This window comes from Aulonocara stuartgranti, assembly GCF_965226115.1.
Source record: "Aulonocara stuartgranti genome assembly, chromosome: 7".
Taxonomy (NCBI): Eukaryota; Metazoa; Chordata; class Actinopteri; order Cichliformes; family Cichlidae; genus Aulonocara; species Aulonocara stuartgranti.
This window is the reverse complement of record NC_138945.1, coordinates 36,365,674-36,381,346: the sequence shown is the minus strand read 5'-3', so window position 1 is coordinate 36,381,346 and position 15,673 is coordinate 36,365,674. Positions and strand designations below refer to the sequence as shown.

At 39.7% G+C, this 15,673-nt stretch overlaps 1 protein-coding gene across 8 annotated transcripts in view; it reads left to right on the top strand.

The window, feature by feature from the left end:
- Positions 1 to 15,673, top strand: part of tcf4 (transcription factor 4) — a 261,409-nt gene extending 245,736 nt beyond the window's left edge. For 4 of the 8 annotated variants that reach the window (XM_082538306.1, XM_082538304.1, XM_082538311.1 and 1 more), the window contains 4 exons: positions 2,842 to 3,007; positions 5,892 to 6,121; positions 6,978 to 7,125; positions 9,586 to 15,673. In XM_082538306.1, the coding sequence (XP_082394432.1) occupies positions 2,842 to 3,007; positions 5,892 to 6,121; positions 6,978 to 7,125; positions 9,586 to 9,634 (593 nt within the window). In that variant the 3' untranslated portion in view covers positions 9,635 to 15,673. Of the gene's footprint in view, positions 1 to 2,841; positions 3,008 to 5,891; positions 6,122 to 6,977; positions 7,160 to 9,585 lie in introns of all 8 variants that reach the window. The other 4 variants (XM_082538305.1, XM_082538309.1, XM_082538307.1 and 1 more) reach the window with 2 other exon arrangements.

Genomic DNA, 15,673 nt, shown 5'->3' with positions numbered 1-15,673 from the left:
TGTGATTCAGAGTTTTAAACATGTCACGCATCACAGCCATTATTTATTTAAGCCATGAGGTTGCACCTATAGGCCTGCAAAATGCGAACAGAACAGTGTAGCCTGGTTCTCTGAAGCTTACATGCAACAGCCTGTGTTCATAATGTTTCATATTCACATTTGCTATATAGTTTTACAGCCAAATAAAGTTTCTATTGTCAATAAACACGAGTATGAAACATTTACTAAAGCACAGCCCATAAAAACTATATATTAACAGTTACAACTTAAGTGCAGAGAAACTTCAAACATGAGCTGCTGCTCTGCATTTCTAAAATCCTGATTAAATTAGGCAGTTTTGTCTAGCAAAAAAACAGCACAAGCATAAGTTACGTACAAATACTGTACTGCAATATCACATATATTTATGTGAAATTACTCATTAGAAAGAATGTTGGAAGTAACCGAATGTTTGTTTCCTGTCACACAATCATTTATATCTATGTCAGCTGCCCTAAGACCACCAGAACACACTGATAATGGTCCTCTCTGTTGCTGTCTAACTGATAATGATAGTAATTTCATTTCAGTTATTTTTTCAAAAATGTGTAACAATAAGTAACAACAGAAATATTTTTTTGACAACATAGAATTGAATTAAACAGGAAAACCACAAATTCATGACCAAAGAGGTGTAGAGTGAAGCCTTAGACTGTTATATCTTCCCTTTTTCCAGAGAATATTCTAAACTAGAACAGTTTTCTAGCTGGATTTTACCAAAACAAAGACCAAAGAAAGTAATAAATGAAGAATTAATAATAACCAATGTTTCAAAAACAGTGATATGAATTGGAGTAGAAGTGGAGAGCGGCACCTTATTGAGAGCTTATGGTGCAGGGCTGGCAACTGTGTTCTATAGAAAGTAGCTTTGATTTGTCCAAAACATTGCTAGATTTGTTGATAAGTACTTAAAAAAAACCACAGTATCAGAAATAATAACTGCAATAATTAAAATAGATAATAGTAGGAGAACACAAAAGAAGTATATACTGGGGTTTGCTACTAAATACTAGGAAATAGCTGTAAGTATATAACAACTTTGGCAAAAAAAACAAACTCTGTTAATGTAGTAGCACATTGTTCAGAATAAGAGCCTGCTGGACAAAGGACACTTTGAGGACCTTTAGTCAGTTTCAGATTTCGTTTGTGCGGTGCATTGTGCTGTAGCACTTTGTTAACACCACACAGCTTTCCAGTGTTAACACACGTCAGACTTAACCTCTGCTCACAGCTTTTGAGAACGCCGAGCGGTAAAGGAAGCTAGAACACGAGGGAAGGATGTGAGTAAGACAAAAGAAACAGCCCTGAGAAGAAGCTTTAATTAACATGGAGGTGCGTCCTCGAATTTCGCGTTTGTCTCCGCCGGCGTCACTTTGTGACTGCGTGTTATCAATCAGCCATTCAGAAGCACAAAGTCACTTTTCACAGTTTAACGTCTATTTCGCTGCAGCTATTTATGCACAAACACACAGTTGATTGTATGTAAAGAGACACACACACAAACACACCAACCAAACACGGGACGTCACTCAAAGCTGCTCACAAAATGCCTCCAGTCAGGCAGACGGGGATTCAAAATGGCCGACAGTTGGCTGGCGTGTGTGTGTGTGTGTGTGTGTGTACAGGGTGAGGGGAACACAGTGCTCGAGTGTTTTGTGTTGACTGAGATGCTGGCAGCGTCCCAGTGACGGATCCATACAGACGTCAAATAAAGACTGCACTGTTCAGCTGAGGAGAGAGACAGTCAGAGGGTAGAGAGGCTGTACGACTGCACCACGACTCTCCAGTGGCGCCATCTTGGAGGTTGACTAGAGAATTAATAGGGTTCAACCAGGACTGATGCTGCATTCATGTCGGAAGCCTGTGAAGACGAGGAACACCATCTGAAATGTTAACCTAAATGAGCTGTTTTTAACCCAACAAGTGAAACCAAATATAGACACAAAGTGTCAGTTTCGTTTTTTTAATCAACATATCAGACATTATACCAGGTTCATCAAACTGTTACATATAGTGTGCACTTTCTCATATCTCCACCTCTACTATAATACCCATCCAGCTCTTGTTACAGTGCTCTGCAAAATATCATGTAAATGCTGTATAATGGTTACACGGCATGTAACCATTACACTTCAAATTTACAGCCGATGCTTCTATTTAAAATTAAACATTTTATCACAAAAGCAGCAGATATCAGAACAGTTTTTTACTTTTTACACACGTTTAACGTGATAGTTTTAATCTCCACATGAATGTCAATACTTTTTAAAACTGAAAACAAACCATGAATGTCAAAATCTGGTAAAAGTATTGACTTTAAACAGGACTGTAAGTACATTTAATTTTATAGGTCCCTGTGTTTTCTTGCTTGTAATAGAAACAGCTCGTTTTCAGCAAATATTAGTCCCGTGCTGCGGTGGCACCTGGAGTTTATGTTAACGTTAAGCATGTTAAGAAGATGGCTGGTTATTAAAACAAGCCTTACACTTACTTACACTTAAAAAAGGTGGAAGAATCAACGTCTGTGGGTTTAGATTATTATCCTAAAATGAGCTGTAAATAAATAAATGAATAAAATCTTGTCAAGCAAAGAAATGCTATTCCATGCAAGAGATTACCCCTAAAATTATAATTTCATATATCAAAGTTTACTATTCCCTTCACAAACTGGCACATTCTGGCTCTTTCTGGCAACCAATCATTTATTTATTCTGCCAGCTGTATACCTGTGTACCGGGCTCATATGCGTTTACCTGTTTGCACCATTTAACCCCTCCCATCTTCTCATTTCTTCTCCTGCAGCTCTGTCCGGAGGCCTTCAGGGCCAGAGCACCTCCTCCGTCAGCTCGGAGATCAAGTCTGAGGACGAAGGAGACGAGAACCTCCTGCAGGACTCGAAGCCCCTGGACACCAAGAAAGAGGACCCCGACAGCAAGGAGCTCAAATCTGTTGAGAGGTCAAGATCTAGGTAACCCCGCCAACCTCTTAGGCGTTCGCTTCCATCAAAACCCTCAGCTGGGCTGGGACACGCATTTTCCCAAAACACCTCAGCGCTCGGAGACCTCTCTGGTTCCTGTGTCATTGATAAAGAGCAAGACAAAAATAGAGCATGCTGAAATTATAAACCACAATGTGACCAATATGGGATAAAGCAGAAGTAATAAAATGCTCAAATAGCAGGTTTCAAGGTGGAAAAAACTAGCTAGATACATGAAAAATCAATGTGAAGAATTCTTATTTGTGTTTTATTATATCTTTTTACCTTAAATAATTGACTTCCCCTAAATATTTACTTAATTTAAAGTATTTTTGTCACTTTTTGGAAAAGGACCACAGAGAAGGACTTAAAGCTTTGAGTGTTTTGGGAACCAGCCTCTGGACTTTGATGAAGTGACCAAGTGTGTTGAGAAGCAGCTAAATATTTCAGTAAACAACGAGACTTTGAGTCCGTGTTCACCTGGCATCTCCCTTTTTAACTGAGCGGCTGGTTAAGTTACGGCGCTGTTGAGGGAGGAGCAGAGGTTCCTGGTGGACATGCAGCTCCTGTTTGATCCCGTCAGTCTCTCCATGGTCTTGAGCCTGGTTTTAACTGTTTCTCACACACCAGAGTAGAGCCAGCAGTCAATATTCTCAAAGAAGTGTTGTCTCGCTGTGTCAGGGTCGGGAAATCAACTGCAATGAAAACACTTATGGATATTCTTGCTGTTGGCGAGAAAGCTTAATGTTTTAAAGGTGTGAAACCTACTCATTATGGATGTAAACACTTAAGCAAGCAAAATATGAAGCGATAGAAAGTGTTGTTGTTTTTTCCCGTCCTGGATACAGTGGAGCAGCCTTCAGCCCTCCAAAGATAAACAAGATGTTTATTGTGGTTTCTTTTCACCTGGAGGACAACTCAATCGGAAACATTTGGATCCTAAAGCCAGAAATTTGTACATGATGGTGGCGGTCATGTTGATAATTATGAGGTTGATGATACTGAAGGTTTTTGAAGATGAAGATGAGGAACATAATACTGGTTTTTTTTTAACTGATGCTTTTTTACAGGGTTTGGGAACATATTGTCATGTGATCCAGCAGGAAAGCACACATTTGTATAGCTTCTAACTCAAACTACCATAAAAATATAATTTCTACCAGCAGGGTTGTGCAGTCCGATTATTCGGTGCATCTTTGCAGAGGAATTGCACGGATTGCCTACTTAAAAAAAACGATATATATATCTGATTGTCTTTCTCGACATAAACTAAGCACTCTTTCTTATTATCTTCTTATAAACTCGCTCACTCTCATGTTGTCAGCAGAATGCAGCATGGCACATGATTAACAGCAGTGAGTGACCCAGTGTCCTGAAAGGGTTCAAAGTGACAGAAAGCAGAAGGCAGAGATTTGTGAAAACGCCCTTTAGCCCCAAGTTGAAGTCACCAGCTTTGTATCCAGGCAACCATATGCACAACAAATCACGTGATCACAAGAGTTAAAAAAATCTGTGGTAAAAGTTGTTATTATTTTGACTGTTATTGCACCCCAGAAGATTATCAGACACCCCTACTAACCACACCTCTGTGTCTGTCTCCTCAGCTCATTGAGACTAGCACCTTGTGGATGTTTTCATTATATACCAAACACTCTCAAATTTGACCGTCTGTTTAAGCCACAGATTTTCCCATGTCTACCTGTTGTTGTGCTGTGACACATCAGAGTCACTCCCCGTGTACAGTGTTGCCTGCTTTTTCAGTCCCTGAAGGGAAACTCAAACTTTATTCAGTTTGTATTTAAGATGCGAGTTGTTTCTAGCCTAACAAACCTGACTTATAGATATTTTTCAAAGGTAAGAACGCTTAAACAATCACGAGGATGCTAGGAGACTTGTCAGTCTCATAACCACTGCAGAGATCAAGTAATAAGACAGTTTTGTTTTACTGTTAACCACCAAATAAACTAGCTTAGCTAGTGACAGCCAGTTAGAAAATATCCAGGCCTGGAATATTCCAGGCTTTGATAATATATACATTGTATGTTATGTATCTAGTTATTCTGGATTGATTTTAGATACATAAAACATCTTGAAGACTAAAAGAGCCTTCATTGTCACTCTGTTGAAGAGGTGCTGTATATACAATGTGTGCTTTAAAACACAAATACCTTCTGATGAGTTACCAAAAGTGATATGGAAGTAGCATGACCAGATGATCCCAGTGCTGAGTGGGAGAGTTAATCAAGTTAGTGCTGCTGTGCAAACAGCAGTCTGTGTGCATGCTGCTGAAGAAAGTCTCTCCCACCAGCACTGCATCAGATTGATTTCTGTTATTACTGTGATGCAGTGAGCCACTATTATTAGCTTTTTATGTTTTTATGTCTTTTTATGTCTAAGCATTTCACTGCATATCGTACTGTGTATGACTGTGTACGACTGTGTACGTGACAAATAAAATTTGAATTTGATTTACCTAGTGGATTTAAGAGGGCAAGCAAAGTAAACAGAGTTCCATGTCAGCAATTTTTTTTCTGTTTTTTCCATGTTAGTCTTCTTTATTTCAAGAATTATCTTCAAACTGCTTCTTGATGTGACCCCACATCAAGCAGAGAATATGTGACAAAGTAAATAAAAAACAGAGTAGCCCTTGAAACTGCCAGAATGCAGCCCAGCATGGTGTCTGTTCCCAAACCCTGCTGTTGTTGTAACCTTGCTTCTGCAAACCTGCAGCACTGTAGGTTTGTATTAAAACGAGACAGGTATGCAAACACCACCTTCATCTTCAAATCCTCCTTCTCGCTCTCCTCTTCTCCCACCTTCATCCCCTGCTTCTTCTTCCATTTCTCGTCCTTGTCTTCATCGTTGGTCTCTGTAGCAACAATGACGATGAGGACCTGACTCCAGAGCAGAAGATGGAGAGAGAGAGGGAGCGAAGGATGGCCAACAACGCACGGGAGCGTCTTCGTGTCCGCGACATCAACGAGGCGTTCAAGGAGCTGGGCAGGATGGTCCAGCTGCACCTGAAGAGCGACAAACCTCAGACAAAGTTGCTGATCCTGCACCAGGCCGTGGCTGTCATCCTCAGTCTGGAACAACAAGTCCGAGGTTGGTTGTAAAGCACTGCATTACAGCACGTACATTTGCCTTGTATGTATTTTAGGAAATAGAGTGGTAATAAAATATGGATATAACTTCCAGGTCTGAAAAGTGAAGCCAATGAGGAAGTCATTTAAACCTGTGTTAAAGTGTATTAGAAAACCTGCCTTCAGCTCGCTTGCTCTGTGATCTCAGTAATGACTTTCCTGATGAGTTTATGGTCTCATTGACTGTAATTTAATTTGTATAAAGCAGATAAGAAGTTTTCATTTATTCCTGTCACACAACCTGAAAATAAACAAATAAAACTGTCAGTGACCTTGAACCCTCTTCTTAAAAGATATAACTGCTTTCATATATATGTCTTATTCACAACAAATAGCATGAAAAACTACTAACTAACTAGAGGCCTTTTTGGAAAGAAACAACTGAAAACATGCTTGAAAATGCCTGTGTCTGAGAGAACTGTGTTACTTCTTGGTTTAAAAAAAAAAAAAGGCAAAAGAAATATGTTTTAAGCAGTTTACCATGATTGAATTAGGCTTCAACCATATCCCAGTTACAAATATAAGGTTTCTAAAAGAAAATCCCTGAGATATCCAGATGTTTCCGTCAGATAAAAGCACGATTTGATTCTGACTTTAAACCTTGCAGGTTTAGGTGATAACACACATAAATGTAGTGTCCCAGGGTCTCCAGGAGAGGGCAGTAGTAGCACCTGTTGATCGTGTTCTTCTAGACCATAGTTTTGGGTTCTTGCCATCAGTCTGTGGGGATCGATGAATCCAGCTGAAGGAGAAACCTCACTGAGTAACGGACATAAGAGAAAACACCTGAAAACCATTCTCTGTCTCCTTCTGTCCAGAGCGAAACCTGAACCCAAAGGCAGCCTGTCTGAAGCGCCGCGAGGAGGAGAAGGTCACCGTGACATCAGACGGGACTCCCCTCTCACTGGCCGCAGCGCACCACTCCGCCGCCGCCATGGGTGATGGGCCGAACCCCATGGGACAAATGTAAAACGCAGCAACATCTCCTCCCCCCTGAATGGTCAGAAGATTTCACTTATAAACTAATCTGCTGTTGTACCTTTAACTCAAACCAGAGAATCAGTCATTCAAAAAAACAGTGCAAAAATATAATTGAAAGAATCTCATCACAAATCACAAGCAGAAAAAACATGCATGCAGCGACGATAAAGTAGTGTGAAGGCAATTTTTGTGTTTTGGCTTTTAGTTAATAAATTGGAAGTTTCTGTTTTTAGGGCTGTCTCCACGCATGGCAAGTTATAATTTGTTCATCACATGCCTGCCATTCCTTCATGTGCTGTCTGTGTACTTTTTAACTATTTCAAGCATTACAATACAACATGAGAAATCACTTTGTCCTCACACCACAACTAGAAATATAACATTAGTTTTAATGGGATCTGCTGGTTTCCCAGGATAAAAGCTGTAAAATCTAATATGTCCACACTGAATCATCGATTTAATCACTCGATTTTATGAGCTTGAATTTAAAAACAAAACAATGAGCCTGAGATTGAAATAAATTGGTTCCTGAACTGCACTCACATATTTTTTTATATTTTGGTTTTTATATTATTAATTTTCAGATGGCAAAAAGCAGAATTGTTGTTTAAAAGGTTACAACTTACACAGACAGCATGTGAATCAAATCTCCCATTATTTGACTGAATTTGAAGAACAGAGCATATTTAGGCTGACTAAAAACAGAAGCCAAGCACATGAGAGAGTTTCTGTCTGGTCTGGGTACACATTAACAACAGATTGGCAGTAAGTGCGATTTTTAATGTGTGATTGTGTGTTTGTCACTGTTTTTGAATTGGACTTGTGTCGTACAGTCACATTGCTTTTGTGTTTGCATGTTTTAATGTGTAAGTGAGCTTCTTTACTGAAGTTCTGTAGCCTTGAAGTAGTAAAGGTGTTTGATGAGGAGGAGGCGTCACCTAAGACAAAACCACAGTTTCTCTACAAAGAATTTGCAGTGAAGGAAATAAAATAACACCTTCACTGAATTATTTATACACTTCACCTTCTTAGCACAATCATGACTCTGGTAACTTTAAGTGGGATGAACCAGATGCACCAAAACATTTATGTGTATTATTGTCAGTGTATAGTATCTATCATTGAATATAGTAGGCTAAGAATACTTGCATGAATATATTAAACTCTGACTTCCTCCTTGTTTTACATTTCTGATCATTAACTATGAGTTGAGCTCCTTTGGCCTCTGTTTATTCCCAGTAAACTTTCCAATAAACTATGTAAAGAAAATGTATAATAACGTATTTATGAACTGGAAACTTGTTTCTATTAATTAAACTCTGACATCCAGAAGTCAGTGAATGAATTCTATAAAAATTCCCCTCTTTGAGGGACATCTGTAAGTTTTCAAACATTTGTTGCTGCTCGGCAATAACTAAGAGCCTTGGACATTGGACTTGCTATTGTCATTCAGATTCAGATAGGCTCAGGGAAAAATGCACAAAAGCTATCTGGCAAAAAGCTTTTCCCACAGAATCAAATACTGCTGTTCTCTCCAATATTGCTACCACTGCAAGATTATGCACATTGTTTCCATTAGCACCTGTGCCTTGAAGCGGCAGTTGCCTTTAAAAGAGTGATCTGAGAGGTCTGCAGTAGGAGGTTTGATAGGAGGTGGATAAATTTCTCAGTCAGGAGGATAAAGTTCACATTTTATGCACATTCATTTCCGTTTGAACTGCTTTTTACTTTCGCTTACTTCTTAGTAGATACCAAAATTACCTGGTTAGGTTAATAAAAATTCAACTTTGAGAGCATTAACCCTTCGCACTGAAAGACTGCACTTTGCCATTGGGCTTAATGCCACGTGGCTATCGTGGCTCAAGAGTTGGCAGTTCGTCTTTTAATGAAGGTTGCCGGTTTGAGCCCTGGCTCGGACAGTCTCAGTCGTTGTGTCCTTGGGCAAGACACTTCACACGTTGCCTACTGGTGGTGGTCAGAGGGCCCGGTGGCGCCAGTGTCCGGCAGCCTTGCCTCTGTCAGAAGTGCCCCGGGGCAGCTGTGGCTACAATGTAGCTTGGCATCACCAGTGTGTGAATGTGTGGAGGACTGAATGTAGTGTAAAGCGCTTTGGGGTCCTTAGGGATTAAGTTAAGCGCTATACAAATACAAGTCATTTACCATTTAATAACACACAGTATGTGTTGGAAGTCATCCCAGTCTCACTAGTACCATCAGTTTGTTGAATCACGGTACTTGCACCTGATTCATAGCTTTAAGGTTGCAGCAGCTTTGACAAAACTGCAATATTTGACATCCTGGGAATAAAAATTTCTAGGTGGTTCAGAATGAATCATATTAGTCATAATCATCAAAATATGTACTTTTACTAAAAGTAGTATTCTCTGGTCTTTCCGATATCAGTATCGGCTTATTTGTCTGTTTTTTCCTTCATTGTCTCTCCAGGTCCAAGGTGCCAGAGTTCATCAAGATGATGAGTGACCACTTCCTCTGAAGGCATTTCCATGACAACCTGGCAATCAATCAAAACTGTTGTTGCTTCAGCCTGACCAATCAGTTTCTCTGGAACCCTAACCTGACCAATCAGATCAGCCTTTTTCTCTCCTCTCGTCTGTCGTCTCTGACCCTCCTCTTTGTCATCGTCTCCTTCTTCTATCAAGAACACAAACTGCAGAGTCACGTTAGTTGCTTTCGTCACTTTGCATCTCCAGCTGAAGTGAACTGAATGCGTCTTTGCGGAGACCTAAAAAATGCCGCTGTGACATGGCTGCTATGAAGCGGCAGCTTTTGACACAAAGTGACAGCAATGGACAAGTCTTTGGAATCACACCATCGAAGAAACTTCTTCTTGTGCTACATGTTTTATCAGCATTCCCAGTTTTAAAGAACAAAAGGGTTCTATATAAATATATATAGTATATATATATATATAATTATATATATATATATATATATGAGAAAAGGAAAAAATAATAAAAAATTTATACTGCACGCGGGCAGTGAGGAGGGAAGGGGTTGGGGAGGGATGTTCAGAATGACACAAAACATATCACAAAGTGTTTAAAGAGATTTTTTGTAACAAAAGCAACATTGCGCAGCTGTTGTTGAATGCAGCTCCAGCGCATCTCTGACTGAATGGCAATCTAACGCCACACTGTGGATGAAGCTGTGCCTGATCTCCTCTTGGATGCAAACCAGTCAGATAGATACACACGGAGAAACAAAGGAAACAAAACTAAGAAATGAACACAGGCTGCATACTCAGACACAAACAGTAAGCAAATTTCCAACTATAAATCAAAATGAAGAAAACATTAGGGCACCAAATGTGTTGCAATCATGCAGCTTTTCAGAGGTGCTTGAATTGCTGACTGATTTGAATGAAAACTTTTGCCAATACTTGACTATCAGAGGCATCTAGAAAGAAGCAGGGCCAACAAGAAGTTACGACTTCTTCCCTTTCTAATGCATTCCCTTACAAAGTGCAAACATTTGCATTGTCAGTGTAAAAGAACCTGAACATTAGTGCTCCTTGCTGGTGCACACATTGAGTTTTTGGAGACTGTAAACTCGTGTAAAGTTATTGTGTGAACACAAATCCAAAAGCCAGGATATTTATACCCAAATGACCCGTGTGTATCTACTGGGAGGAAGAGAGTTCTTAAGGGAATCAATCACTGAATCAGTCAATCAGCGAGTGACTCCAGAGGGACTGGGGAATATTGACGAATTACAATGGATAGACAGAAAAGCAAAATGATGCAGAAATAGGAAAACTGTACTGTTAAATGTGGCAGGAAGGAAAGGCTTTCATGGCATCCTCGTTTTAGATTGTTGTTGTGGGTTCAATTTACAGAAAGAGCTGTAGAGCAAACATTCTGAATCAGTCTTTTGTCAGCTATCCAATGACAAAGTTTGAGAGTGGAATCCAGACTGTTACTGAAATCTAAGGATTGCTGAACAGATGGTTGAGGGGACGGACAGATGACAGGAAAGATTTTTCAATTGACGAAGTGGTTTAGAGCTGGCCTGATCACTGGAGTGAATTCTATTCCATGATTAGCACATTCCCTGAAGGCCTGAACTCTGAGAGTTGGTATGAAGGGGATTAAAAGCTAGAGGGAGAGAAAAGGAAAAGCAGAGAATCCACTGGTTTCAATGACTAATGACGCTGCAGGGGAAGTAAGGGAACAGTCATCAGGGCAAGGGGTGTATAATTCTTTTCAAGGGTGCAAGCAGCAGTTGTGAAACCATTCCCGTGTTTGAGTCATTTGATTCCCTCATTTCCTGATTGATCTTAGCCCTAAATATCTAACCCAGCCTCCAAATTCAGAGAGCTTGAGTAGGGGGGACTTTCCAATTGACACTTGCTGGCTGGGAACAACTCTGTGGCCTTGTGTGCATTTTGACCTTTCGTCCATAGGCAAAAGTAGTTTTCACAACTTACCTTTTCCTATAAGGATAAAGACGTTAAGAAACTATTTGCAGTGCTGATGTGGCGGATAGGGAAAGCAGAGGTTTTGTGGCTTGTGACGTTAGTGCTTCCAGTTGGTGTTTAGGGGTAGCCTGTTGGTTTGGCATGCATTTGACAGTGCTTCAGTTGTGGATGCTATCTTTTAAACAGTGTGGATGGGGTTGGGGGAGGGAGGAGGGGATGACAATGAAAAATTGAGCTGTTTTGCCAGACTTGGTGTTACATTGATGATTGCCAGCATTTTGAATAGCTTTTAGATTAGATCAGGAGGCCTGTTTGAAACAATGACCACCCAGATTCCCTGACTGGACCGGGGAAAACTGCACACCGAAGTAGCAGTTTTAGCACCTGGTCATGTTCCAACACAACAACTCTGTCACAGCACAGTTGGTGCTTCTGCACCAGAGAAACAAATATGGGCCGACTCTGGCTTATATCTGCAACTACCAGAATGAGGAAGGTTTCAGGTTTTACCGGTTTTGTCTTTAGCATTAGCTACAATTAGCTGCACTTAACAGCTATGAACCTGTTAAGTGCAGCTAATTGCTGCTAATTCCAGTTTGAAAGTCCAACCAATAATATGTTACTTTACTCTGTACTCAAAGTGTGTTCAGTTCTATGCCATGTTTCTTGATTTGATAGTCGTAGATGAGAAAAGGAACAGGAACAGGAAAAATCCTGATGTCGAAGGTTATGACCACCTAAGTGAGAATTGGAATTAGTAGATAAATCAAAGCTACTGAGAATATCTGCAAGAATTGTGGTGTAAGTCTGGAAGTCCCCCTTCACACCAGTTTGAACCACGGTTTGAACCCCTCTAAGTCCAGGCCTATGTTTAATCCCCAGTCCCAGTGCTCTGCTGACCCTAGCCTTATGAGCCCTGAACTAGAGTCTATAGCCCCTCTTCCCAGCCTCTTGCCCCACTTAAGCGGTCCCACAGATGCAATTTGAACATTCACACTTCTACCAATGTGCCTTTTTAGAGTTCATATCATTCGAGTTGCCAGAGGAGGACATTTACCTGGTCTTTTAATAGGATGCAAGCTTAGGGAAACCTGTTCTTAGTCGTTAGGTTCTATGCAGTCAGGTTTTTTACCAGACCTGGGAATTTAAAAAAAGCTAAAAAGGAAAAAAAAAAGTATTTTTTTGGATAAAAAAAAAAAAACCTAAACTGTATTTAATGTACTGTACGCTTATATGTAAGTAGACAGCGTGTTCTGGCTTCAAGCCAATGGGACAGATGCTTGATTTAGCAAGACTACCCCCCATCCCAGTCCTCCCCATCCCCCAAAGTCCTCTATAACTCCAGCCCCACTTTCCTGTTCCGAGCCCCAACCCTGTTTCCATGGTGAACAACGCGTCTCTTCTTGTATTATAGCTTATCAGCTTTTTATCAATATTTGATCGGCTTGTCCATGAGCCAATGTAGTCTTCAGTACAAAGTGTGTGGTTGTATGTTGTTAAACTAATTTTCTTTTTTGTTCCCCCTCCCTCTCTCTTTCTCTCTCTTGCTCTCTTTTATAAGAAGAATCTTTTCTCTTATTACTTTTTTTTGTCTGTTCTGGTTTACATGTCTATTACAGAAAATGTAAAAAACAACAAAAAAAAGACAAACACAAAAAAACACAATTCGCTATCTGGCAGCATTGTTAACTGTCGGTGGTCATTTTGACGTGGTTAAAATTCTACCCAATCAACAGGAAGGCACGGAAACTGGAAAAGAATCTATTTGAATAAATCAATCTATATATAAATGTACAAAAAATATATACAATATATAACGAGGGTGCCGTTTTCTGTTATTTTTTTAATTTTCCGTTGCAAAGGGAGTGTTTGCTTGGCAAGGAGTTCTTTTCTCAAAGACTGAACTGGCGGAAGTTGGCGAGGCCCCTCAGTGTTATAAATTTTCAACTGACTTCGTTGTATTCTCCGTTGTTGCCACCCTCTGACTAGTACGGCACCCTGCGCAGGACAAAATGGGACCGGAGTTCCATCAGCTCCATTCACTGCTATCTATCCAAGGCAACAACAACACACAGACATTTGTAAATTGTATGCAACAAAATGGCAAACTTTACCATTATTTTGAAATTGTGTATGTAAAAGTTATATTTTTACATGTAGACTGTTGTTATTTTGTGTTTTAGAAATATGTTGTATTGGTTTTTTTCTTTTGTTAAAAGATGAAAAAGTAAAATTCAGTGTGTGTTGAAAAAATGTGTCACATTGAAAATGTAGTGAGGTCAAAAGTTCAGAAATCAGTTTTTTTTATTATTTTTCAATATTATGTTTATATCTGTGGGGGGCATTTTTGAGGGTTAGAGGGAGGAATCAGAAATCATGAAAGGGATATGACATTAATTCTCCATGCCTCATGACATTACATTTTTAATTGTATTTTTTCGCAGAGATGTGTGTAAATAGCCATCAGCCATCATTTTCTGTGGGGTGAAGATTTGCCAGTGAGACACGATGATCATGATGATGAACTTGTTTTGACTTTTCAGTGCGGTCGTATTCGTCCGGTTACAGTAGCCAGGTGCCAAGTTTTTGTTTCGATCAGTGGTGCTCTGTACTGTTTGTGGTTTTGGTTGGCAACAAGTGTAACTCAAACTGTCGTCGCCGCTTGCACCAAGCATCACTTGTATTAGAGCCAACGTTAGTCATTTATTTTGCGCGATTTAAGGAATTTTTTTAAAAATTTCTTAAAAAATAAAAATTCTAATTTTTGCAATAACAAAAGAATTGAAAATCTGAAACAAGCGATGATGAAATCTTGACTGAGGTACCCAAAGAGTGTTTACAAATGCACTGATTTTGTCGCCAGGTTGCGAGCCAGCTCTGACTGCTGTGCATTTATTTTCCTTATGATGGCATATAAATGTGGATGGAAAAAAAAAGATCCTCAACACCTGATTCAAGATTAACGGGAACATTTTGTTTAGAGATTGGAGCTTTGCTAAAGCTCCGGTTACACGGGGCCAAAGACTGGCTGGCAATTCCCTGGCAACCACAGATCACTAAGAAGAAATGTGTATTCCCCAACCAGTTGAGTGGTTGCTCAAGAGTTCTTGCATTTGCTAGGGAAAACTGGTTGCAAAGAGCTTTATGGTGTTGCACTGAAAACCTTGTAGTTGCGTTGGTTGCTAGCAGATTACAGTGGTAGTTGTAGTTTACATGATCCACGATGTGGACTCACCAGCTACTTGCCCAATGGTAGTAAAACTGTGGAAAGTGCAATGCAAACAACAGCTATGTGAATTTATAGTCAAAGTTGAGCATTTTGGAAACATAATGTTGGCTGCAGAGGTTAAGCATAACTTTTGCAAGTTTCACTATGATTTGTTCACATCATCCATGCAAATTGCAGACAACCATGACAATCTATTCAGGTCAGTTGAATTTTATTTATATTGCACCAAATCACAACAACAGTTGAGTCAAGGCACTGTGGCGACTGAAGCAATCATAAGGAGTTTTTTTTGTACAGCGCCCTCTTTGCGATCAATTGTAATTAACAGCTGTCAGCAACCACTTTGCTTATTGACCAGAGGTTGCCAGGTTGCCAACCGGACTTTGAGGCCAGTGTGACTGAGGCCTAATATAAAGAAGCAGGTCATCAGCAAATAATTGTATCAGCTATTTCCCCAAAAAGAACTCAGATGATGTGCAAGGCAGTTTCAGTCATTTGTTTCTAGTGTTTGCCATTGAAATTGAGCTTTTTGTCAGCAGGAAAAGCTACTCAGATTTGGACCTAGGTTAAACACAAGGATTGAATCTGTCAGTGCAAGTGCTACATGTATTTTTTAAGTAATGTTATTTTTGCGATGCTTCATTTCATATTTTCTCTTTGTTGTATAATCAAGTCATCTCCAGAATTACAGTACCTTCATTTTTTGTTACCCCTGGTGTTCTTATTAGCCAAAATGTTAACATTTTTGTTTCTTTTTCCTCCTTGTTGTACATACACACCTCATTTCTTTTTCAGTGACTGTGCCATGAGCTTTGTAATCTGTTACTCTGTACCAGTTTTACTGCAATAATGAGTTGAATTCAAAA